Source organism: Odocoileus virginianus, chromosome 34 (genome assembly GCF_023699985.2).
Source record: "Odocoileus virginianus isolate 20LAN1187 ecotype Illinois chromosome 34, Ovbor_1.2, whole genome shotgun sequence".
NCBI lineage: Eukaryota > Metazoa > Chordata > Mammalia > Artiodactyla > Cervidae > Odocoileus > Odocoileus virginianus.
The window spans coordinates 21,946,468-21,973,727 of NC_069707.1; the positions used below are offsets into that span (position 1 = coordinate 21,946,468).

Here is a 27,260-nt window from a genome sequence, read left to right on the forward strand (position 1 = left end):
CCTAAAACCTCTTGGGGTGCTACAAGATTCACATAATTTAATGGCATCTAAATGAATTCACAGAAATACACTCAGCATCCCCAGAGTAAAAATCTTCTCTTACCATAGGTAAGTAAATATGAGCACAAAGTAATGAGACTGTTGGGGGAGGGGAGATGGGAAGGGTATCTGATTTTTAAACTAAAGCTATAGGCAGTTCCAGATGAACTGTAAACATTGTAACATCTCTGGAATAACTCTGAGCTTTCCTATCATGACTCTTCTGAAAGATAAGATGACCTGGATGGGTGGGATGGGGGTCGGTGGGAGGGAGGTCAAAGCAGGAGGGGAATGTATGCATACATACAGCTGACTCACTTCATTATACAGCAGAGACTAATACAACATTGTAAAGTAATTATACTCCAATTTAAAAAAAAGTCATCTGAACATCAAGTTCCTATGTATAAAGCACATAACCTTCATTTTTAAGACATTATTTCAGAGTCACACTTTAACCTGCGAGTCCGGGTCATTTGAACTTTTTCTTTCAGAGAAAGCCAATACTTAATGTTTTGGTTGGAAACAAAACCAACCTACAAAGTGACTAGGAAAACAAATGCTCCCCAGTCCTGAAAAGTGAGTGGTCAATGAAGTGGCCCATGGAGCATGACCACATGTTTGTTCTAAGGGGTCTACTGTCTGGACGTCCCCTTAGATCCAGTCATAGGGTGCGCGTGACTTCCCAATAGCAAAGCCCCTTTTGGTTCAGATTTGGAGCCTTATTCAGGCAAAGTATGTGAAGTACTGTACTGACCTTTATTTGATATTTCTGGACTGGCTGGAGCAAAATGCTTCACGAGGACTGGACCTCCCAAAGTGCTCCAGGATTCTGGTGGGATTAACTGCAGTTCTGGGGTGTTTGAAAGGACATGACTCAGTCCCAAAAGTTTACAGGAGGGGATGGTGACCCAGAACTCAGGACAAGAGAGTCCCAAGAGACGGAAGTGCTAGGGGCAGAGACCTCTTTGGCACAGGCTAATATATTAAAGAGGACTTGGAATTATACAGAGAAATAAGACATTCTCTATCTTAAATAATTTTGAAATGTTAACACATGGTTAGAACTGAAATTAAAGTGAAATAAACTCATCAGGCAAAAAGTCTTATATCAGATAAATGTTGCCATCTCCCACTTGGGATTTATTCATGCCCAGTAGACCAAGTGGAGATTTCCTGTCATTTATTTACCCCAGTTTTTCAAAACAAAGCCATTAAGTGCATGCTCTAGGTGACAGTCAGGCTTTAAACGGAATCAGGAAAATGTACATTTTCACTTGTTTCACTTAGAGGGTGGAAGTCACTCCTGGAAGAGGTCATTCCTTCTGTCCTCATTTGCATTTCGCTGCAACTCCCTCACTCCCAACAAAAGCAACAACAACAACAACAACAGAAAAAACCAAGCAAAAAAAGCAACAAAACTGATGTCCAAGAAAAACATTTAGTTTGAAAAAGAGTTGAAAAATGCAGCCTTGGAAGAAGCACTGCTTACATGGGATTGTTCAACAAATTCCTGTTGTGTGAGGTTTGGCATATACTTTCTAAAAATATAAGCATCTGGGGAAATGAGACAAAGCCCAGGTCCTGGACCAAATGAGGCACACAGTGTGAATCTGTTAGTGATTATATCCATAATGAAATATGTGCCCAAATTTAGCAGCACAAAATCTAATACAATACGAAAGCCCAGCAGGCACCATCCTTACCATAATATATAGGCAACAGAGAAGGTACATATGGCGGCCAGTCCGCTGCTCCTGCTGGGATACGCATGGTGTGATGTCCTCATCTCGATTAATATAAAGGGCAACACCGTCGTGTGCTGAAAAAGAACAGAGAGCAGGTGACACGGGTTCTTACTATCACCCCTCAGCAGCTGTTTTGCCATCACTCGGAGAAAGGGTAGTGTCATTTCCAAGCAAAAGTGCCTCAGCAGAGACCAGTATATGGCCTGTCTAAGTGGTAGAATGGACATGAACACATGTAGTCCATCAATTGCTCCCCTGGTTTTTCTTCTGTACCATAGTTTTTAAACCTGTATTTTCTTTATTCTCATTACAGGAAATTATAGAAAGATGTAAAGGGAACAAATTAGAATATAATAAAGGAATAAAAACAACCACTGTTAATATTTTGCTACACGTCCTCCCCCCTCTCAAATTTTTGTTCATATTATTTATACACAGTTAAGCTCATACTGTGCATGCCATTTTATTTGGAATGACAGCATGAGAATTTTTGATTTTCAATTTTAGAAATTCTTTTAGAATGTAAACCCTGACCAGAGCTGCTGAAAACTCCGTTTTATGGATGTATCAACATTTATCTATCTATCCATCTATTTATTTTTGACTTTACAACATGGCTTGCAGGATCTTAGTCTTCTGACAAGGGATGGAACCCAGGCCCCAGGAGTGAAAGCGCTGAGTCCTAACCATTGGATCACCAGAGAATTCCCTATACCAACACTTATTTAACTGATTTTTATTCTTGGTCATTAAGGAGTATAAGGTTTTTCAATTTTTACTTGAATAATTTTAATTTAAATAATTTTAGATATTCATTTTAAATTAACATCTTCTGTAGAAATCCTTGTCAAATTACTTTTTAACTGATGTATTCATGATTTACAATATGTTACATTGGTGTCAGGTGTACAACACAGTGATTTAAATTATTTTCTTACAGTCAAAGGTTATGATTTTAAGGCTGTTGATACATAATGCCAAATTATGTGTGAACCAGCAGCAGGTTAGAAAAGGAGGCCAAATTAGCTTGCAGAAAGGATGTTCTGGTTTGTACCAGCAGTGCATGGATTTAGATATGACATTGGACTAGACACTCCAAAGAAGTTGCGTGGAATATTTCCACTTGTTTTTTGAAGGCAGCGGCCACTCTTGATTCTCAGTACAGTGGGCCAGGATAGGGATAAAACTTATCCCCTCCGTATGGTAAGAAGAACGGAAGGTCAAGTACTCCTGACATTGAAATTTGGTGGAAAGATACAAGGGAAAAAGAGCTTCTTAGGTAAAACTGACTCAGGATATAAATTTACCTTCCATCACTGGAGAGTTTTCCAAGACTAAGAAAATGGTGGAACTGAGAACTGAACCACTAGCAACTGTGAATTCTATTAAGGATACTCCTTAATGGTCATGAGAGAGTACTTGTTCTGCTCTTGCTGTATAGTTTGCATGTTCCAGGAAAAGGCGGGAAACTGTATGTTATGATTTTCAAACTCTAATAAGTACTGTCACAAAATGGAACCAGGTGACAGGCAGACCTGGGGAGGAAAAGACACGGTAGGGATTGCGAAGGAAACATCTTTGGAGCAACTTACTGTTTATATTCATAGAAAAAATAGGATATTGTAAGAAATGATAAGACACTGGCAATTCTTTGTGTTAAACTTTCTCTTCTACATAATTATTCCGACTGCCAATACATGGCAATTAGACTACGGTATGCCTATAATGTCGGGTGGGTGACTCCATAGTTGGGTAGCTTTATATTTCCTTATCCTTTGCTTCTCTGTTATTGTTTTAGATAATTAGTATGATTAGCTCTAAAGGGAACCACACAAAATGTACACATGTGTTAATACAGAGATGGTATGTATTTTAAAGACCTATTTCATTGTTGTTGTTATTTTTCCCCACTATAATTTAGTCACCTCAGATAATGTTGGCCTGGAATTTCACCAACAATTTGAGATGCCAAAAATAGTTCTGCAATAGTGACTTCATGTAAAAAGTCAAATATATAGTTAGCAATAAGGCTAAGACTTCTCAGATCCCACATAGAAGAAAAATCCCTGCAAATCAAATATTTACACTGAAGACAGTGGTGACTCTAATAGCCTGTGTTGATTATAAAATGATATTATTTTTGACTTTTTAATATTAAGATATATCTAAGCTCTACTTCTTACTCCATTGTACCACACTGAGTAAAAATTCACTCATCTTTCTATAAATTTGTATAAGTTCCAACAACTAATCTGAATATTTTTACCCAGTTAACATTATTTTACCAAGCCTATTTGCTGATCATCAGATGTCAAACCTGGAAAGGTTAGGATGTCCTTTGGTGATGCCAGGCAATAAAAAAAAAAAAAAATCTCTTTGAAAAACAAAAATCTCTCCAGGTCACTTCATTTCTGGCATCATCGCCACTAAAAAGGAGCTATCTGTTCCATTAGCGAGGACAAAAGATCTTTCTGTGGCTAGCTGTGCCCATGCCAGTTTTGACCAGGGGAAAATTCTATATGAGAGTAGTAACAGCTTATTATGTAGAATTTTCAGGCACTAAAGAATGTATGTCCTCTTTTCTAAAATTTTATAATGCAAATTATGTTTACTGATAAACATGACATATTAACAAAAGTAAAAATAGTGCAAAATATTTACAGCAAATATAAATGTTTCTCTGCATGTAGCTAAAATCTTATGACTAAAAAAAAAGATTTAAAAAAATCTATGAAAGGCCTTGTTGAATCTCTAAGTTACCTTTGGCAGCTAATTGTGACTCAAAATCTGTAGCAGCAAGGGGGCAATGACTTCAGAACTAGGGGTACAAGAAATTCAGTTCTAATCCACTCCCAGGCAATATGTTTCAATGACTTAAGAACCAGGAAAGAACTATTCAGCTCCATTTAAGACCAAAGCTGCGCAAGAGTGGTAAGCTTACATTTTGTTCACTGTGGTATTTGGAGCAGTTAAAAAAGAGCCTAGCACACAGGAGGGGCTCAATAAATATTTGTGGAGATCATTTAATCTTTGAAACAACATCCTAAGTGGGAGTTACTAACTTTCTTCTGTAGATGGGATTAACAAAGACTCGGAAAATGTAACTGTCTTGTTAAAAATTATTTATTTATTTGTTGCTTTTGGTTGTGCTGGGTCTTCCTTGCGGTGTGCAGGCCTTATTGAGTTGTAGCGAGCAGGAGCTACGCTCCAGTTATGGTGCGTGGGCTTCTTAACTGCAGTAGCTTCTCCTGTCGCAGAGTACCGGCTCTAGGGTGTGTGGGCTTCAGTAGCGGTGGCCCACCAGTTCAGTGGCCATCCCCGATCCCCCACCTCCCGGCATATGGAATCTTCCGGAACCAGGATCAAACCTGTGTCCCCTGCACTGGCAGGTGAATTCTTAAGCACTAGACCACCAGAGAAATCCAAAGGCAATAACTGTCGGGCCCTACTAAGTAAGTCTACTGAGTGTTCAAGACCAGTTCTGTCTTCAAATTTCATGCTGTTTCATATATTAGAATTATGTCTTTAAAAGATATCAAAGATAAATCATGTTTGACTCAATAAGCTTCTGGCAGTACATGATTTAAGGTTACTTACGTTGTCTCTCAACAAACCAGAACTATTTTTTTGGTTAAGCCTCAAAATAAACAAAAAGATTTCCACTGTGAAAAAACACATTTTGCTAAATGAGTTCTTTCCTGTGACATTTAGGCATCAGAACAGTATCATGGAGGAAGGACACAAATACAAAGTGTCTACAAAAGTCAAAAGTCCTAATTCAGACCTGTCACAGGCTATGTGAGTTTTTAAATAACTTTTTTAGTCAATTCACTTTTTTTTTCTTAAGTAAATACATTTAAAGGAAAACTTATGAGGCTTATAAACTCTCCTAAATGGAATATGTTAATAAAAGATAACCACAAAAACGAATACATGGTAACTAACTGATCTTGATAAATATTCAACAGACGCGTTTGCTTGTTTGATTCGGAAGCCTGCTCTATATGTGTTAAGTAGGGGTGTTAGAATTAGAGGGGCCTTAAAGACATGCACATAGAGCTGGACACAACTGAGTGACTTAGTATGCATGTACAAAGACAGGCTAGAATGAAATAGAGACCCTTCTAAATGAAATCAGAAGGACTGAAAGATAATTAAGAGAGAACTACCTTTTCACCAGGTAATTCAATACTATTTAATGCCAGGGCCCCGTGCCCCTAAGTTATCTCGAATACCATCTGAGTCACACACCTATGCTCTGGAACAGATTATCTATAAATTGTACCTGTACCTTCTAAGTGCTGAATTATTTGATTTATGAACAGGTGTGCTTTTGCCAGAAAAAAATGGAGAGATAGATGAGTAGGAAGTTTAGGTATGGATGGAGGAACTTAATGGTATTTAACAAGATTTAAAAAATGGATTTCTACTACACAAGAAGGGTCTGGACTTGCTATGGGAAAAATATATTCATTATTTGTGATGGCATTTGGCAATCTATAAACTAGAGGGAAGTTTTATAATAAACTTTCTTGCAGAATAAATAGAAGGATTAAAATATATGCTGTGTGATGGTACAAAAGTAGAGCAGATGAATTAGGAGACTGCTCAAGATTACTTTAAAGTTCCAGCATCTGTGGTTATAGTCAGAATGTGTAATACATAAAATATTAAATGAAATTTGAAGACTGTCACCTTCCATTTCTTTGGTCTTTCTCTTGCTTTCCAAAATATATACATATTTAAGGTGAACATTTAAAAAAATATTTATTTATTTGGCTGCTCTGGGTCTTAGCTGCAGCATACAGGATCCAGTTCCCTGATCAGGGATCCAATCCAGTGCCCCCCTGCATGGGGACCACGGAGTCTTAGCCCACTAGACTACCAAGGAAGTCTCCAAAATATTTTTTTAAATAGAAAGGTACTGCTTCCATACCATATAACACGGATTAAAAATTATTTCAATGGACATTGGGGTACATTTATCTTTTCAAATAACTAGGACATAGAAACAACTTAAATGTCCATTGATGGAGGAATGGATAAAGAAAATGTGGTACGTATATATGATATATACTATGGAATATTGTGCTATGCTTTGCTTAGTCACTCAGTTGTGTCCAACTCTTTCTGACCCCATGAACTTAGCCTGCCAGGCTCCTCTGTCCCTGGGGATTCTCCAGGCAAGACTACTGGAGTGGGTAGCCATTCCCTTCTCCAGGGGATCATCCAACCCAGGGATTGAACTCAGGTCTCCTGCACTGCAGGTGGATTCTTTACCAGCTAAGCCATCAGGGAAGCTCAAGAATACTGGAGTGGATAACCTATCCCTTCTCCAGGGGAACTTCCTGACCCAGAAATTGAACTGGGGTGTTCTGCATTGCAGGCGGATTCTTTACCAGCTGAGCTACCAGGAAAGTCCATCGCTTAAATATTGGATCTTAAAAAAAATGGTACAAATGAACCTATTTACAAAACAGAAATAGAGTCACAGATGTAGAAAAAAAAAAAAAACTTAAGGTTACCAAAGGGGAAGGGTAAACAGGGATAAACTGGGAGCTTGGGATTGACATATACAACTGCTGTGATAAGACAACTGAGCGACGTGTATAAAACAAATAACTAATAAGACCCTACTGTATGGTACAGGGAACTCTACACAATACTCTGTAATGACCTGCATGGGAACAGAATCTAAAAAACCGTGAATATATGTATATGTCGTGACATAACTGACTCACTTTGCTGTACAGTGGCACAGGTCTGGAAAAGGTCTGTTTTCATTCCAACCCCAAAGAAAGGCAATGCCAAAGAATGTTCAAACTACCACACAGCTGCACTCATCTCACAAGCTAGCAAAGTAATGCTCAAAATTCTCCAAGCCAGGCTTCAATAGTAAGTGAACCGTGAACTTCCAGATGTTCAAGTTGGATTGAGAAAAGGCAGAGGAACCAGAGATCAAATTGCCAACATTCGCTGGATCATCGAAAAAGCAAGAGAGTTCCAGGAAAACATCTACTTCTGCTTTATTGACTATGCCAAAGCCTTTGACTGTGTGGATCACAACAAACTGTGGAAAATTCTGAAAAGAGATGGGAATAGCAGACCATCTTACCTGCCTCTTGAGAAATCTGAATGCAGGTCAAGAAGGAACAGTTAGAACTGGACATGGAAAAACAGACTGGTTCCAAATTGGGAAAGGAGTATATCAAGGCTGTATATTGTCACCCTGCTTATTTAACTTATATGCAGAGTACATCATGCGAAATGCTGGGCTGCATGAAGCACAAGCTGGAATCAAGATTGCTGGGAGAAATATCAATAACCTCAGATATGCAGATGACACTACCCTTATGGCAGAAAGCAAAGAAGAACTAAACAGCCTCTTGATGAAAGTGAAAGAGGAGAGTGAAAAAGTTGGCTTGAAGCTCAACACTCAGAAAACTAAGATCATGGCATCTGGTCCCATCACTTCATGGCAACAGATGAGGAAACAATGAAAACAGTAAGAGACTTTCTTATTTGGGGCTCCAAAATCACTGCAGTTGGTGACTGCAGCCATGAAATTAAAGGACGCTTGCTTCTTGGAAGAAAAGCTATGACCAAACTAGACAGCATATTAAAAAGCAGAGACATTACTTTGTCAACAAAGAACCATCTAGTTAAGGCTATGGTTTGTCCAGTAGTCATATATGGATGTGAGAATTGGACTACAAAGAAAGCTGAGCACCCAAGAATTGATGCTTTTGAACTGTGGTGTTGGTGAAGACTCTTGAGAGTCCCTTGGACTGCAAAGAGATCCAACCAGTACATCCTAAAGGAAATCAGTCCTGAATATTCATTGGAAGGACTGATGCTGAAGCTCAAACTCCAATCCTTTGGCCACCTGATGCGAAGAACTGACTCACTGGAAAAGACCGTGATCCTGGAAAAGATTGATGGCAGGAGGGAAAGGGGATGACAGAGGATGAGATGGTTGGATGGCATCACTGACTCAATGGACATGAGTTTGAGTAAGCTCTGGGAGTTGGTGATGGACAAGGAAGCCTGGTGTGCTGCAGTCCATGGGGTTGCAAAGAGTTGGACACGACTGAACGACTGAACTGATGATGATGCAGAAACTAACACAACATTGTAAATCAATTACATGTCAATATGAGTTTTAAAAAAGACAAAAAATAAAAAGGTTTTCTTTCTTGGAGCCAAAAGAGCTTTTGAACACGAGGCATGCCAGACTATCCCCTGCCTACCTGGATAATGAGAGAACTGGTCATCCTCTGTCCACTGATTTGCATCAGTAGGGCACAGGCAGACCTCTGGGGATGTTCTCAAGGTAAAGGATCCATCAAATCACCATCTGAGCTAGCTAAAAATGAGACTGCTGGGCATAGCTCCTGGGGATGTCTGGCTTGCTGGATTCCAGTGGAGTAGTGCTCATAGTGGTCCCTGCGTAAGTAGACCACAGTTCTTGCTTTCATCATTGTCAGGATAGGTTTTCTTATATTCTATGATAAATTTTGATCATTAAAAAAATTGAAGGATGGTGCACACATGCGCGTGTGTATGTGCATGTACTTGGAGCACCTGCATTCTTGTGGGTACTTGGCTGCAGGCAGGGTGAGAGATGTGACCAGACTTGCCTGGGACCATGGGGTGAGGGACAGTCCTTATGATATCCTAGCAATTGGTTGCTTTTGCTATTCAGTTGCTCTCTCATGTCTGACTCTGTGACTCCATGGACTGTACCCTGTCCAGCTCTTCTGTCTATGGAATATTCCAAGGCAAGAATACTGGAGTGGGTTGCTATTTCCAATCCAGGGGATCTTCCCCATCCAGGAATTGAACCTGCGTCTCTTGTGTCTCCTGTATTGGCAGACGGATTGTTTACCACTGAACCATCAGGGGAAGCCCTCATAAATTATAAATAAAAATAATATAGAAAACAGCTCTAGGATACAGAAAGGCATACACTCCATATTTTAACATGAATATTTTGTTCCTTTGCTCTGCCAGCCCTTAACCAGTGTAAAAGGGGATTAAAATAGAAATTTCTGTGCTGTCATAAAGCAACAAGGAATTTCCAAGTTTGAAGTTAAAGCCCATTGTATTAGTAAAACATGATCTAAAATGATAGGAAGGGTGATATGAGAAAGACTGGCCCCCAAAAAAAAAAAAAAAAATCAGAAAACACTGACAGATTCTAACCTTTGCAAAGCTTCTGGGCTCTCCAAATAAGGCAAACATTTGATGAATGCAGAGAAAAGCAGTGCTGGGTGGGGCATGTGCAGAACTGTGGTGGGGCTACCCCTGGAGCAACCATAAATTCAGAGTCAGTGGATGTCAAACCGGGCCGCTTGGAAACAAAGCTGAGGCAGGCTCTAAAAAACCTGAATTTTAAACTCTGAAAACCCAACCAAATGCTTTCTCCTGCCACCAAAACCTGTCATTATTAACTTTATTAATTAGTCAGCTCAAAATCTGCCACCTTCCCTCACTCTCTTCACAATAGGGATATTTTGGTGGTTTTTTTTAATCAGTAGTTTCCAGTCTCTAGGAGTCAAATGGAACTTCCTTGTGTCAGGGGCCTCCCTCTCCTGAGAGTTGAGGTGCTGGCTTTAATGTGGTCACACCAGTACAATATGACACAGAATCTCCCCAGAAACACCAGAGCCTTTGAAATTGTGCCTTTTCTGTGTGGAGCTGGATACCTGTCACCACTGGCTCTCAAACTGTCTGAGATACGCTTACACAGGCTTCTCAGAATGAGGTTCGAAATGTGACCCAGGGTCAGAAACGTAGATTCAGATGGAACCAATATTTAAGTGTCAGTATGTTCCAGGCACTTCTAAAATGCTTTATGGACTCAATACTAAATTTGGGACTCATCCAGTTCTAACATTAGCCCCAGCAGCTCTTAGGATATGGTTTTAATAATTAGGGCAAATAAACAAAACAGAGTCATGCATTGAACCAAGACACGCGTATCTTTGCAATTAAAAGCAAATGATGCATCACAGAAACAATTAACACTGGGACAGTGGTACCATTTTACCAGGCCATGATTTCTGCACTTAAAAAGCATGTTTAATATGACTCGAGGGAAGTTAGTATCTCCTGCTGAGTCCTGCTAGTGAAGGTATCCACAAGGACCCGCGGCTCTGCGGCATTATTGGGAAGCTCCAGACTGGTGCCTTCTGTTCAGCCCAGCAGCCTGTGGGCCACTAAAAGGAATTTTGTGAATGTGGTTCCAGAAATAACCCACGTTGTATCTTAAAAGGTAAGAGTGACCTGGGGTCTTGAAAGTGACCCCAGAGTCACTTGTTCCATGAACATTTCACAATTAGTATCTGTGGTTCGGACAGAATAGCACTGTGAGGATGACTGGTCTGAGACGATCAAGTGATTACAACAGGATGCGCTACACGCAGATGTGCACACTCAGGACAGTGCAACGACTGGGGTGACCTGGTCTGCTGGGGTGGGTCAGGGGAAAGCTTCACACACCAGGAGACATTTCAATTGGGTGTTAAACTCCAATACTTTGGCCACCTCATGCGAAGAGTTGACTCATTGGAAAAGACCTTGATGCTGGGAGGGATTGGGGGCAGGAGGAGAAGGGGACGATAGAGGATGAGATGGTTGGATGGCATCACCGACTCGATGGACATGAGTTTGAGTAAACTCTGGGAGTTGGTGATGGACAGGGAGGCCTGGCGTGCTGCGATTCATGGGGTCGCAAAGAGTCGGACACGACTGAGCGACTGAACTGAACTGAGGGCTTCACAAGTAGAAGGAAGGGCAGAGGTAGAAGTTCATTTACTAACCCAAGAAGAAGAAATGATGTAAAGGCACTGTACAGACCACTAAGGAACCATCACCGTGTCACAGGACACGAAAGAGCTTGAAGAATGACGTCTGGACAGCTGAGGTGGGCAGAAGCCAAATCGTGCAGTATTTTTATATGGACTCTGTTTTGTAAGAAGCAGAGGTAGCTCTGCATAAACTCCTCAATACAGTTGAAAGTACACAGACGTAGGAGAAACATATTTGTGTATTGATAGTAGAAAGGGCAATATACCTTGGCCACCTGATCCAAAGAGCTGACTCATTGGAAAAGACCCTGATGCTGGGAAAGATTTGAAGGCAAAAGGAGAAGGGGGTGGCAGTAAATGAGATGGTTAAATGGCATCACCAACTCAATGGACATGCATTTGAGCAAACTCTGGGAGATATTGAAGGACAGGGGAGCCTGGCAGGGTCTCAAAGAGCTGGACATGACTCAGCGACTGAACAGTAATAAAGTAGAAAGGGTGAGCTGGAGGCGGGATGGAGGACAGACTGGACAGAGGAGAGATTTGTCTACAGACACAGTCTTTTCTCCTGCCTTCCCTTTGTCCTGCCCACTCTTTCCTCAAGGGAGGAACCTGACTCTCTCCATGACTTTCTTCTAGGTCTTTCTCAGCCTCCTCTCTCCCCTACCTCTCTAGAGCGTCCTCACCTACAATTTCCCCTCTTTACTTCTCTTTTCTCTTTTACTTTAATAATTACTGTACTACTGGAAACCAGTACAGGGGAAAGACTAAAAAAGAAATCTGGTCTTCATTTTATTATTATTTTATTGGATTGAAACTGTTTCATAAAGTTGTGTTAGTTTCTAATGTGTGTTGAAAAATTCTGGCAAACATATATGATAGGTTAAACAAGCCAATGACTTCATTCATCTGTCTTATGTTGCTTCCCCCATCATTCATTATGTGCAGAAACACATAATAAGAATGTTTACCATTTCCTAAGCTTCTAATATAAACTCAGTTTTATACACTAAACATATCCAGTCAGCATTATGTTTAATTCTTAGAGCAACTCTAATGAAACAGATATTTTCATGTCCACTTTATAAATGAAGAAGTGGAGGCACAGAGGGATGAACTTGTCAGAGGTTACACAGAAGTAGGCAATGGTGTAGACAGCCTTAGACCTCGGATCTGTGAGTGTGAAAGTCTCTCAGTCATGTCTGACTCTTCGTGACCTCATGGACTGTAGCCTGCCAGGCTCCTCTGTCCATGGAATTCTCCAGGCAAGAATACTGGCATGGGTAGCCGTTCCCTTCTCCAGGGGGCATCTTCCCAACTCAGGGATTGAACTCAGGTCTCCTGCATTGCAGGTGGATTCTTTACCATCTGAGGCACCAGGGAAGCCTAAGAATGCTGGAGAGGGTAGCCTATATCCCTTCTCCAGGGGATCTTCCCGACCCAGGAACTGAACCAGGGTCTCCTGCACCGCAGGTGGATTCTTTACCAGCTGAGCTACCAGGGAAGCTAGTAGACCTCAGATCTACTAGACTCCAAACCTGTGTTTTCTTCCTGAGAGACACACACTGCTCCCCAAACTAGCCTGTTTGTTCATTCACTCAATAAAAGCTTATTGTACGCCCGCCATGTGCAACTCACGATTTCATGCATTTAAATATATCCCAGGATAGAGCAGACACAGATCATTGCCCCAGTGGACGGCTGTTCTCGGGAATGCATTTCAATTTTGTTGTTGTTCAGTTGCTAAGCTGTGTCTGATTCTTTGTGATCTCATGGACTGTATCACACCAGGCATTTCAATTAGGCAAATACAAATGTGGAGTCTCTCAGCTCAGAAAAGACCAAAGTCATTAGGACTGCATAAGTATTATACGAGATTCTGTAGTAAAAGTGACTTATACAGTACATGGAAAAATAACTGAGAGAGATTTGGGGAGATCTCTCACTTAAGACAAATTGCTAAATGATATTGTCTAACATCTACTGCATGCCAGTCCTCTACCTGGATTCAGTTCAGTTGCTCAGTCGTGTCCAACTCTTTGCAACCCTATGGACTGCAGCACATTAGGTTCCCCTGTCCATCACCAACTCCCAGAGTTTGCTCAAACTCATGCCCGAAGTCATTTGTATCTTACAGTGATCCTCTGGGGCATATGTTTACATCAATTCTGTTTTACAAAAATCGAGGCACAGGGAAGTTGACTGAAGTTGCTCTGGGTTCACCAACTGGAAGGTGGTGGGTTTGGGCTTAGACTTGGGCAGTTTGGCTTTCAGACTTATTCTTGAACTGTGATGTTCTACTGCCTATGAAGCCCTTGGGAAAACCTGAGAATTGAGAATGGTCAGTGGAAAAATGGAGACAAGGAAGTGATGCTCTTGGTCTCGTGACTGTGCCTGGGAGGAGGAGCCTGGCCCTTCCCTCACCCACCCACTCACCTCAAGGGGCTCCAAGGGCTAAAGGATGAGGGACCTCTACACCAAGGTTAAAAGGGAGACTATCAGAACAGACTTCCCATTCATGTTTGGGGGTAAATCTCATGGGTACCAAGAGCCTCAGGTGGGCAGAGAGACAGGAATAAGAATAACTGCAGTCCACTGACATAGGCAGGCACTGAGATGCTACGGGTGGCTGTTTTTTGTCTTTTCTTTGGCCTCAGTTCAGTTCAGTTCAGCCGCTCAGTCATGTCCGACTCTTTGTGACCCCATGAACCGCAGCACACCAGGCCTCCCTGTCCATCACCAACTCCTGGAGCTTACCCAAACTCCTGTCCATCGAGTCAGTGATGCCAACCAACCATCTCATCCTCTGTCATCGCCTTCTCTTCCTGCCCTCAATCTTTCGCAGCATTAGGGTCTTTTCAAATGAGTCAACTCTTCGCATCAGGTGGCCAAAGTATTGGAGTTTCAGCTTCAGTATCAGTCCTTCCAATGAACACCCAGGACTGATCTCCTTTAGGATGGACTGGTTGGATAAATGTATTTGGAAAGCATTTTAGTGGCTGGGTTGAAGAGGAGTGGAAGGAACAGTAATGGGAGACATATTAGAGGTAGAAGGCAAGTGAAAGGAGATGTAATCAGGTGTTCCCGTCATCAGGAAAATTTCCAGCACTCTTAAAGCTCATGACACATTGTCAAGTTCAGGGAGCAGGTACAGAAAAATGAAACTCATTGTGAGGAGCACTCTGAAATTAAAAAGAACTGGCAAAATAGGAAAGTAGGACTTCAATGTCATTCATATGCTTCTCTAAAATTATTTTGAGCTCCAGAGAAATATGCATCCAAGTCCGTCAGCATCCTCTACTGTTAGGGTATTATTCTGACCACTTGATTCCCTTCTCTGAAACCTTCGCACTCTCTTCAGAACCAAGTTCAAGTTTCTTACCACTGCCTTCAGAGACACATCCCATTTACTGGACTCAGCGGGCTTTTCTAGACTAGTCTCACACATTTTGTACTGGCAACTTTACTGTTCCACCAAAAGACCTTCCATGGCCAGGCCTTTGCTCCTGCTGTCTTCTCTGATTATAATCCTCTGATACTTGGGAACTTCTCCTTAGTCCACACTGAAGGCATGGTCATTTTCTGCTTATCAGAGAATCATCCCTCATAGATCTCTGCTGCTTCACAGTTAAGTCGGGCAGTGGGACTAGTTCTGGTCAATAGGCTATTATTAACAAGAGTGATGTGGACACTTCTAGGTTGATGCTGGTGTGAAGATTCTGAGTATCAATAGGCCACAGGATGCTACAATCAACACGAAGGAAGGGGAGCACTGTGAGGCATGGGGAGCTTCTTTAGGGAGAAGGGACAAGCTTTACTGACCATTGCAGACTTAGCCCCCTCCTCTGTACAGGCAGCTTAACAGTGTCTCAACAAACCTTTGTTCGAGGACCATGAAAATATGACTTTCCCCTAGGTATGCCCTGTTTTCCATTAGTTTTAATATTAAAAAGACCTGGCAATTTAAGATGAATGAAAAATAAATTCCTAGATGCCGTATATAAGTGAATTAAAAATACCTTCATCTTGAAGGGACAAAAAATAAAGTTTTCTATTACAGAGAAGAATGGGACTACTTCGCCCCAAATCATATTCATCTGGGACTAAATCGCCTAACTAAAGCTAAAGCTGAATAGTCACAAAATACAGAGAGGCATTAATTTTTTGAAGTGAGAAAATAGTAACACATTTCCATCAACTTTGGTAATTTCCCCGCTTTCCTCCACTGCAATGCATAAGCAGATTTCAACCATCCCAAAGAAGCTTCTTCACCAAGTCTTCAAATACAATGATTTCAAATGGTTTTCATTTAGCCTTGTTTATGATAAAATAAATGTTATTCTGATTGATTGGCAAATGTCTACCAGCAGCAATAGGAGCAATTATGTTTGACATGAAGACGTTATAAAATCTATAACCCAAACCTTTAAAGCCTGATTTGAAATGTCAAATTTGACTTATGAGAACCAGTTATAATCCAGCTTCACGCAAAAAGCATTAAGTTAATGCTGGAGCAAAGTACTGTGGCCAAGTGTGCGCTGGCATAATTAATCAGGGATGTTTCAGAAAAGAATCATCTCCAAGAGGTTATTGATTTACTGTCACGACACGTTTCTCTTACGGCTGCGCTGGTGCTCTGGAGCCGGGATGCACTGGCATGCATTTTTCAGTGACTAAGCCTTGATCTGTCCTCCTGGAATCCTGCCATCCTCACTGACATCTGCAAACACTCACATTTGACAGCCTCATGCCTGAGCCTGGTGGCTTCCAAGTTGATTAGGATTAGTTCAGAGGGGTTTTGGACTAGACTGAGTGTAATCGAAAGCAGAGAGCCGTGATTCTCCAGAGGGCGACATGCACCCTGCCAATGGCATCATGTTAATAGAGACTCTGCATATGCATGCACACACACACATGCAAACACACACATATGCACACACCATAAGGCATATGCAAACCCATCCATGAATACACACATGCATATACCCACACATACCTGCATGCACACACATACACACACACCCATATGAATACACATGCAAATGCACAGACACAACAACATACTTAAGGAATGGGGAAGAGTTCAGTTTTAATCTTTAAATTTATCTCTATTTAAAAAAATATATATATTTATTTATTTGGTTGCACCAGGCCTCAGTTGCAGCATGTGGGATCTAGTTTCCTGACCAAGGATCAAACCCAAGCCCCCTGCATTGGGAGCAGAGTCTTAGCCACTGGACCACCAGGGAAGTCTGGAAATTTGTTTCTATGACCTATTAAACTAAATTCAAGCTTTTGCAAAAGCACTATTTAACAAGTAGCTGTGACTTAGCTTTTTTTCACAATCATTCCATGACATAAGGTAATACTGTCAGAGGAGACTTTACAGCATCAAGTATTTAAACATTCTCCCAAAGATAACAAGGGAAAGTCAAGGGAGAAAGAGGCAATTTAGCTCAGAGCACAAGACATTTTCTCTGTAGCCTCCTAATTTGACTTTGCAACAGAAAAGGACACACTTTCTACTCAAAGCAATGCTGGTTGTTACAGACTTGTGGGTGGTCAGACAGTAGGTACTAGTGGGGAGGGAGGCCTCTAGGAAATGGATAACATCTCTGTTACCCTGGGCACACAGTACATCAAGTTCACTGCTCCTTCTAGGCCTTTGTTCAAGCAGTCATTCCCTGCACATTCTCGTCTTGCTCAGGCTGTACTGATGATTAAGTAACCAGCACTGAATCCAGACTAGAGTGGCTGCACAGGCTCTGCTTGCTGTTCAGAGATGGAGAGAAGGCAGAACCAGGAAGCCAATCACCAGGAGAGGGCTACATAACTTTGAGCCGACTGGGGTCCCTCTGGACCCCAGGCTCTTCATCTGTAAGAGTCTGCAGCAGCTGAGAGCAGGGATCCTGCACAGGTCAGGTTCCCTGTGGAGCAGACTTTTGGAGATGGGAACTTGTGTGCAGAGGTTTATTTGGGAGTTTCCGAGGGTCAGTGCCTATAGGTGGAAAAGAAGGGCAATAAGGCAGAGGGTGAAGTATGCTCGTGATGCTCAATGAGGGTCTTGACTGACTCCACCAGGAGATCTGAAGCTGGGCTGGCCTTCAGTGCTGTCCCAAACTGGGGTAAATGGGCCAGGTCTTTACTCCAAGCATGGACTAGTGATGGGATGTGGCTGTCTGGGGAAGGGGGCCTGACCTTTAGCAAGACCGCTCAGTTCAGGTGGGAGTGGCTCCCAGAGAGAACCTCCAGTGAGGTGCTGAAGGGACAGGACCTCCAGCTGCTGGGGAAGTAAGTCCTTTGGTTCCCCAAAAGCGACAGACCCAGGACATCACAGCACCAGGAGAGCATGCCCATAGTCATTGCACAGCCAGGTCCAATCTCTGCGTGTGATACTCATCAAGGGAATACAGCAATATATCAATACACTGATGGGTGGTTTTCTGTGCTCTGTTGTGTCTGGCTCTTTCTGACCCCACGGGCTGCAGTCTGCCAGGCTTCTCTGTCCATGGGATTTTCCAAGCAGGAATACTGGAGTGGGTTGCCACTTCTTTCTCCAAGGAAGAGTCCCGTCCCAGGGATCGAACACACGTCTCTTGCATCTCCTGCATTGACAGGTGGATTCTTCACTACTGCACCACCTGCTTGACAGCTCACAATTCACTCCAAGACTATGACTCCCCTGACATCATATGACTGACTGATTTAGGAGACAAGAAACTGGTCCGTCTATAGTAAATTCCTCACTATTGCCTAGTTTGGGATCTATAAAGGCAGCTACCGTAATTTTACACATGGTCATGCATGAGTAACAAGCCTCCTTGACATATAACTGGGTTTCTTATTAACCGAGGCACGGCTGGCACTTAATGCTCTTTAAAACTTGCCATCCATCTGTAGCTATACAACAACTTATTCCACTGAGTAAGGCTGAATCAGGCACATGCTAGACCATGTAGTTTTGGTCCCTGTGAATCTGAGGCTCCAGGAACAATGCCAGTCATACAGATGTTGTAAAGCTCTAATTCCCCTGTGAGACAGTGTGTTTGGGAAGGGCTGCTGGAGGAAGAAGAATCTTCACGCTCCGTATCTAGATCACACAAAAGATCTTCAGTTTTATTTTTCCTGATGGCCTTAGGTCCTATTAGTTGCACCCACCGACCAATATTTTAAATGGTTTTATCTGCCAAGATGTACATATTCAAGTCCTAATCCGCTCCCATTTTTATATAATTAATCAAAGACATATATTTTTGGCCAGCTTCAGATCAATATGAGATCAATGGTATTGCCTACCCAGTGCTCACAGTTCAGCCAAATCAAAGAAACCTGACGTGTTCATTAGCCTCTCCAGAGTAATCAAGGGGAGAGAAACATTTTTGCAAGCTTACACACAGCTCGCGGCCTTCCCCACGCCTACTTTTGTGGACCCTGTTAAGAGTCAGGTCCCCATTCTGCAAATATCTTTGGTAAATAGAAAAATCCCCAGTGTCTGCAGTGGTGAGTGGAATTTACAACTCTTCACCCAGAGCCTTCCTCACTAGTGGGGAGTGGACTTTTAAAAGCTATTCATCACTTTTTGTCTGCAGGTCAATTCCTTGTTCCAGCCAACATATCTTCCTGACCCAATATTCCTCTCACTTTGAGAGCCATAAATCTCGGCTTTATGGGAGCCACTAAAGAAGGAAGCTGGATGAGGTCAGAGCTCACTCGGAGCCTTGAGAATCTTTTCGGTCTCAAGAACTGAAGAGGATGAAGGGAGAATGGATGAGAGAAAGACTGTTTAAAAGGTATCAAATGAGGACCGTTACGCGTTGTGTGAACTAGATATGACAGCCAGTTCCCAGAATACTGGGGCTAGGAATAAAGCGGACTGAGGAATATAAAAAGCTGTGTGCTGAACTGTATGAGAAGCAGCTTCTGGGTTATGGAAGTGGAGCGAACTGAAAGTATAAATCGATTCAGTAAATGTTTTGGTAAATTTATGAGTATGATCAATGAAAAATGGATTACTAGGAAAGGCTAGGATGCGTTAAGAATATCAAGTGTCTTTAGAGTTGAAGACAAATAAGTCCTTCTCCAATGTGGCCTCAGGGGACCCTGTCCTCTGGCCTTAACTGACCTGGGGTCTGACCCTTGATGCGGATTGCTTCCATCCAGGGAAACAAGGTGGCCCCCAGTGTTTGAGCAAAGATGTTGAATCCATTAGAATCTTGAGCAGGAAATGTTTTACAAACATAGGTGAGGGACAGGGAAGGGAAAGGAGAGAGAGGCAGGATACTGGCAAGGGGCGGGGCCACGTTTATGAGTCATGTGCATATTCTTTTCCTTTTAATTTTTATTTATTTTATTTTTGGCTGCGTTGGGTCTTTGCTGCTGCACGGGGGCTTTCTTTAGTTGAGGTGAGCAGGGACTACTCTCCAGCTGTGCTGTGTGGGCTTCTCACTGTGGGGGCTTCTTTTGTTGGGGAGCATGGGCTCCAGGATGCGGGCTCAGAGGCTGTGGTACACGGGCTTAGCTGCTCTGCTGCTTGTGGGATCTTCCCAACCCAGGGATTGAACATGCATCCCCTGCACTGGCAGGCTGGATCCTTACACACTGGACCAGCAGGGCAGTCCATGCCCATGGTCTGTGAGATCAACTCCTTTGGCTCTAATTGCATCGGCTCTTGATCATATTATTGTCTTTGATCAGTTCTTGAGATCTCCGGTGATTTCCCTTTTAACGCCTGCCATGAATGGGCCAGGGCTTCCCTGACAGCTCCGTTGGTAAAGAATCCACCTGCCATGCAGGCGAACCCAGTTCCATTCTGGGGTCAGGAAGATCCGCTGTAGAAGGGATAGGCTACCCACTCCAGTATTCTTGGGCTTCCCTTGTGATTCAGCTGGTGAAGAATCCACCTGCAGTGTGGGAGACCTGGGCTTGATCCCTGGGTTGGGAAGATACCCCAGAGAAGGGAAAGGCTACCCACTCCAGTATTCTGGCCTGGAGAATTCCATGGACTATATAGTCCATGGGGCTGCAAAGAGTCAGACACGACTGAGCGACTTAGGATAGGATGAATGGACCATGTCTTATCTTTAATTCCCTTGAATTTCTCAACCATGGAGCATTACAGATAAACAGGATTCTGAATCAGAGCAATGAAATGTCACTGAATGATATCTGGATGCCCCTGGTGCAGCTTTAAGGGCTAGAAATGAAGCCAACAATGTACGCACTTGAAGAAGCTCTGACTTCACAGAAGCCTTGTGGGGACAGCCGGAAAGGAACATGCACACAGCGTTTTCACATAGTAGGTGCCGAAGCCATTTTTGTGGAATGAGGGGATGGGTAAAGGATTCTGCAGAAATCCTGTGGATGCTGAAGGCATGACCTGGTTACTTTCTGTCATTGAAAGTTTACAGGGAGGATGAAGGGGTCTTTCTGTAAGGGTCTCTCTCACAAAAGCATTCTCCTCTGAGGTATCCTGTGTCCAGCTCTTGCCAAACTTAAATTGCATCCATGTTAAAGAGGAAAAAAGGCTTTAGCACATTCCTTTGGGGGAATGGAAACAATTTATTTTGTTTGTTTCTAATGGAGAGGGTTTGCCCCAGAATCTTACTGTGAGGTCTGAGAATCTGGGTTGAGGACCGCCAGGCAGCCAGAGGCGGTTGGGGCGGGGGGGAAGAGTCCCCCAGACCTTATCAGGTGATTGAAACAGCTGGGCTAGCCAATTATAAAGGCAACCCATAAAACAGAGCTCCTGGATCTAGGTTAGGAATACATCTTTAGCTAAGTATTAGATAAACTGGTGTTCTTTCACAATTCTTTATTTTAATTTTCCTTAAAAATACTTGTTGTGTTTTAAAATTAAAACCTTCCTCTGTTGCTTAGCACAAGCAACTACAGTATCTTTTTGGGGGAGGGGGTGGTGGTGAGGATGGTTTCTGTTTGCTTTCCCCCCTTGATATTCAGAAAATGAAATTGTCAGGCTTCCAGTTCACCCTCCTCGGGAGCAAGAAAGTGGACGGCATGAAAGTGACCTGGATGATAACAAGTCAGGAGCTTTTGGAGAGATTCTCAGATTTCCCAACATCAACTGCATGATGAGAAACATAAACACAATTTCTCATCTGCTGGTGTTCCCTGAAAGCTTATTTTATAATTGAATTTATTTCCAAAGGGTGGACTTAGTCTCCTAACAAGAGTAGAGCATTGTCACCGCCAAGATGCAAGTGTCAGAACACAGCCTCAAGGTTAACATGGGTGGCATAAATAACAAGGACAACATATCCTGCTCAGAGTTCCCAAGCCTGTAATAAGACCGCTGGCGTGTTCAGTGATATATGGGCTCTTTTTATTTTCAGCAGAGAGCAGTACGCTTTGGGTCTTCGAGATGCTGTTTGATTGCTTTGCAGAAACCAATCAATAACACACAGGTAAAGTTTTCTGCAAGGCACATAAATCCTAGCATGGGGAGACCAGCTGTTGTGAGGGTCTGGACTGGTGCCAGTTTCCAACTGGGGAGTCTCAAGGAAATGATCCTGAATCTGGGGCTTTGTTTGGATTTCAATGGAACATAATCGGGCGACATCTGGTCCCCCACCTCGCGCTGGCTTGGCCACACTCCCCCCACTGCGGCTCTGGGCACCTCCTGCAGGGCTTCCTGTGAGTGCCAAGCACCAGTGCCCTGCCCGTCACCAGCTGCCAATCAGTTTTTCACAGTGGGGGACAGAGAAAGAACCTGGGGCCTCGAAAACGCCTGCTGAGAACGACTCATAAAAATGATCTTAAAATGCAATTTGGGTCCCACTGCCCCACAAGTTACTGGACACGAGACAAAAGAGAATTACAGAATTAACTTTGGGGTTGGAAAAGCGAGCAGAAGGGACTGAGGATAAGCATAGGAAATTAGCATGTGGCTACAAGGTGATGGAAAGATAAAGAAGGGGTGAAAGACCTAATACATAAGGGTTAATAATAAGCAAATTCATGGAAATGCATGTACCCTTACTAATAAGCAGTTTCATTCAAAAGAAAACCATTTTCACATATTAAATTAGCAAATCTTTCTTTTAAAACAAGAATACCTAATGCTGTAAGAAGGAGGTGAATGACACACACTCATGAACGCTGGACAAAGAACACACTGCAAATACTGTTTTGAAAGCAAACTGACCTTATTATCAAGGGCTCCAAACCCTTTCCCAAAGACTGTAACTGAGCTTCTAAGATCCATGCCAAAGAAATAATAATTACCCTGAATAAAACAAATAAACATACCCTCCCTTGGCTTAGTAAAAAAAGATATTTTCCCAAACACTACTTACAATAGTAAAATAATTAAAATATATCTTAATGATCTAAAATGAGGGAACGGTTTTTAAACTAAGCTATAGCCACTCAATGGAATATTATGTAGCCATTAAAACACATTAAGAAAAGCACTTACATTATCATATTTAGACATCAAAGAAAATCAAAGACTACCTATACTATTAAACATAGTTTTAGAAAATCTTGTTTGTAGAACAATCTAAGAAGAACATATTAAATGTTAATGGGGGCTTCCTTTGAAGAACCAAGAGTCATCTTCTTTCTTGTTTCTACATTTTTCTATTTTTTCAAATGTTCTTTAATTTATATATTTTACTTTATTATTAAAGATAACTTCATTTAAATGTTGAAAAGGATACATTAAAGAGAATGTGACATATGTACAGGAAAATATTAGAATATAGCATTAAAAAAAAGAATTACAAGGAAACAAGGCATGGTTTATAGTATAAGCTGTGAAGATGAACAGGAGAAAGGACAAATGAGCAAGTTCCAGATACCAGATATAAAACACAGTGAGGAGGGGGGAGAAGCTTAAGTGAGTGATAAGAAAGGAAGAAAACCTGGCAAAAGACCAGGTCACAGAAAAGGCAAAGGAAAAGGTATCAGATAAAAGCTGTAGAGGTGAATGGTAGAACCCTTTTGCTTGAGTAGAGGACCATTTAAAAATGCTTGGTCACCATAAGTAACACTGACTTTACAAACAGAAAAGTCAAAGATGGTTGGGCCAAGTGAAGGAGAGGTACTAAGCAATTTTCCTTGTACACAGTCATGGCCAAGAGTCATGGTGTCTTAGGTTTTCAAGTTTTCAAGTAAGTCTGCTGGGGTCGAAGTGTCCTAACAAATATTCCTGGGGATTAATATCCCCCTGTTTATTTCTGGTGTCAATTTTATGTATAATATTTCAGGATGGCTAAGCAGATTTGTTTGAGGAGGAATGTATAGGGGACAATATTAGAAAGGACTGCAGTAACAATGCACATTGGAAACTTCTTAAAAACGGACCATGATGTTTAGGCAGAAAAGTGTAAATTGCATGACTCTCATTTGTGGCCCCCTTAATGGTTTTCTGTCCCTAGACTGGCCCCCTGGGACACTGGACAGGACAGCATAATTCTACGATCTTCCACTTGCTGGATTGTAAACCTTAAAAAAAAATAGTCCTCAGTTTTTAGTTCATTTGATGTATATTGGCTGCCTCTATCTTTTTCTAATTCTGCATAAAATCCCTTCCTTCATTCTAGAAATCCTTAAGAATCCTATTTCTTAAAACCCACATATGATCAAGTAGTACATTAATGTGATTCTTGGCAGCAGTTTCCTCCATTTGAAAGCCATGGATTCCCAGAATTTCCTTATTTTCTCTACCCCTGCTCCCCTTTTCATGTTGTAGCTTGGAAATACGGTGAGATAAGACAGGAAAGTTCTTGTTTTCCAGTGCTACCATAAACTTTAGGCGGGGCTGTTGAGTATGTTAGACTTTCTCCCACAGTGAGTAATTCTTCCAACCTGTTACTGGTGGATGGAGCCTTCCATTTCCTAGAGAAAAAAGTGCCTTGCCAATGATGTCACCCTGTTTTAACAACATAAAGTATTTAATATTTCCTATGCTACTTGGATTATATAAACCCATTTCCCTTCCCCTGGTACAGTTTAAATTTGCAAGTAGATTTAACATAGAGATGTTTTTGCTAAGCCATAGTATAAAAACACTTCCTTCTGCAAATTCCTAGACTGCCTTCGGTTATTTATTTCACTGACATATCCATGGCTGAGCACAGCAACTGCTGAAAGCCTTTTAGCAGCAGCATCTAGAACCTGTCATCCAATTCTCTTTTCAACAGGGTGAATTAGGTACTCTTACTCTCTCTCATAACTCACATGTTTTCTGAAAGATAATAATTGAGAGAAATTTACCATAAACTAACCATTTGCTTTTCCCAGAGCCCAAGGATTACCAGATAACTTAAATCTGTGCACTAACATCAAGGAGAGAAAATAACTTCAAGAAGTTCCTCAAATTATTGTGAGATTACAGACTTAGAGAGTGAATTTATGGTTCCTGGGGGCAAGGATGGGGGCAGGGGATAGTAAGGGAGTTTGGGATGGACATGTACACACTGCTATATTTAAAATGGATAACCAACAAGGATCTACTGTATAGCACATGGAACTCTGCTCAATGTTATTTGGCAGCCTGGGTGCGAGGGGAGTTTGAGGGGAAAAAGGATACATGTATATGTACGGCTGTTCACTGGAAACTATCACATCGTTAATTGGCTATACCCCTATACAAAATAAAAAGTAAAAAGAAAATCATTGTGAGGTTAGAGCTGTTTGCTTAGCTCATTGCTCTCTTGGAGGTCTTCTGAATTAGATTTCTTTTCTTTTCAGAAGGCTATGATGACTCTAAGTTAATAGAGTTTTCTTTAACTTCCCATTTTTTGTGAACTCAACCCACTGTGGGGTTAGTTTGGTGGTGATTCTATTTCTCCAGCCGTGTTGAAAAGCCTGAGACTCAAGCATTAAAAAATTTTTTTATATGAAGCAAAGTTAAGGGTTACAATTTGCCTATGTTATTTCATTAGCTTTATTCCCTGCCCCCCACCCCCATTAATTCCGACATTTAACCAAAACTGCTTTTCAGGGGGAAACTTGTCTGCTTAGGTCAAGGCCACCAGGAGTCACAGTAGACACCCTAGAATCCAGCCTTGCACAAGCTGCAAGATGCCAACTTGAAGAGTAACCCATGCTTTCCTTCATCTTTCACTGTTTCTCTGCACATGATCCTCCCTGTCTGGATATAGTTAAGATTCTCAGGTCATCTCCAGGGGACTCTGGTTTTTAATTTTTCTTCCCTTCCCCTTCAACTAAAGACAAGTTAAAGAGAAAGGCATGCTTTTTGTTTGTGTGTTAACTTTAATGAGCAAAAGGAAGAATGAGGCCAATGGTGGACTTCCTTATGCAAAGTATACCAGTTAGTGAATTAGACGCTTTTGCAAGTGTGGGATGAAAAGTGTAGTGGTTAAGGGAAGTGCTCTCAAGTGAGGCCAGGGTGAAATTCTAGCTTTCCACTCACTAGCTTTGTGGCCTTGGGGCAGAGAGTTAACTTATTTAAACCTCAGTTCACACATCTCTAAAATGGGGTTAAAGAGAATAACTAAATGGTGTTGTGCAGGAGTAAATCTGACAATATATATATAAGGTACTGTACCTGGCATGTTATAAGCACTCAATTAATGTTTGTGTTCAGTTCAGTTCATTCGCTCAGTGGTGTCCGACTCTTTGCGACCCCATGAACCACAGCATGCCAGGCCTCCCTGTCTATCATCAACTCCCGGAGTTTACCCAAACTCATGTCCACTGAGTCAGTGATGCCATCCAACCATCTCATCCTCTGTCATCCCCTTCTCCTCCTGCCCTCAATCGTTCCCAGCATCACGGTCTTTTCAAATGAGTCAGCTTTTCACATCAGGTGGCAAAGTACTGGAGTTTCAGCTTCACCATCAGTCCTTCCAATGAACACCCAGGACTGATCTCCTTTAGGATGGACTGGTTGGATCTCCTTGCAGTCCAAGGGACTCTCACAAGTCATCTCTAACACCACAGTTCAAAAGCATCAATTCTTCTGCGTTCAGCTTTCTTCGTGTTATTGTTATTTAATTGTTCTTGCTATAGTCCTTCCTTGACTATATTCTCCCTTGTGATCAGTATCCCAAAGGTTTCAGAGTGAACTAGGAATAAAGTGAACTTAACTTGCCCATCCAGATAATCTGTGGCCCTGGATGAATGAATGAACAAATGAATGGTTAAATTTACTGGTCCCCAAAGATAAGCAGAGGACAGAAGTAAATTCCCACTATTTAATAAACACTGAGTACAATTAAGTATATTGAACTGAAGTATCAGGTGGGGAGAGCTGACTTTAAGAAGTAGAAGACTCTCTCTGTTTCCATTTATTCCCTTCTTTAATATAACTCTGGCCCACATGTATTCTATAGAAATTGTTCAGCTGGCCTCCAGGGCACTAGAAGTGAAACTTGCAGAAAAGCAGCCAATCCAAAATTAAATTCATCACCAGTCATTTTGCCATGTCATTGCTCTTCTAGAGTTCCCTGTCCATTATACAAACAACCATTCAAAAAAGACACTGTGTTCATTCCCAACTTTGGCCATGAGCATGTTAGACAAGAGGAATCTTTACCATGTTCAGGTTCACATGGGTTTAGAGCTTGGAAAAGAATCCTTATTAGCTAGGTGGCAGGTGAAGTTACTGTGTAGACAGTCTCACTTAAGAGCAAGGTATGCATTAAGACCAGAAGAGGGCCTGAGAACAAGTCTG

General features: G+C 41.9%; 1 protein-coding gene across 3 annotated transcripts in view; it reads right to left on the reverse strand.

The window, feature by feature from the left end:
- The window catches only part of AIG1 (androgen induced 1), a 257,349-nt gene that overhangs the window by 36,663 nt on the left and 193,426 nt on the right, over nt 1-27,260 (reverse strand). For all 3 annotated transcript variants that reach the window (XM_070461498.1, XM_070461496.1, XM_070461497.1), the window contains one exon: nt 1,746-1,861. In XM_070461498.1, coding sequence (XP_070317599.1) covers nt 1,746-1,861 — 116 coding nt within the window. The remainder of the gene's footprint in view (nt 1-1,745; nt 1,862-27,260) is intronic.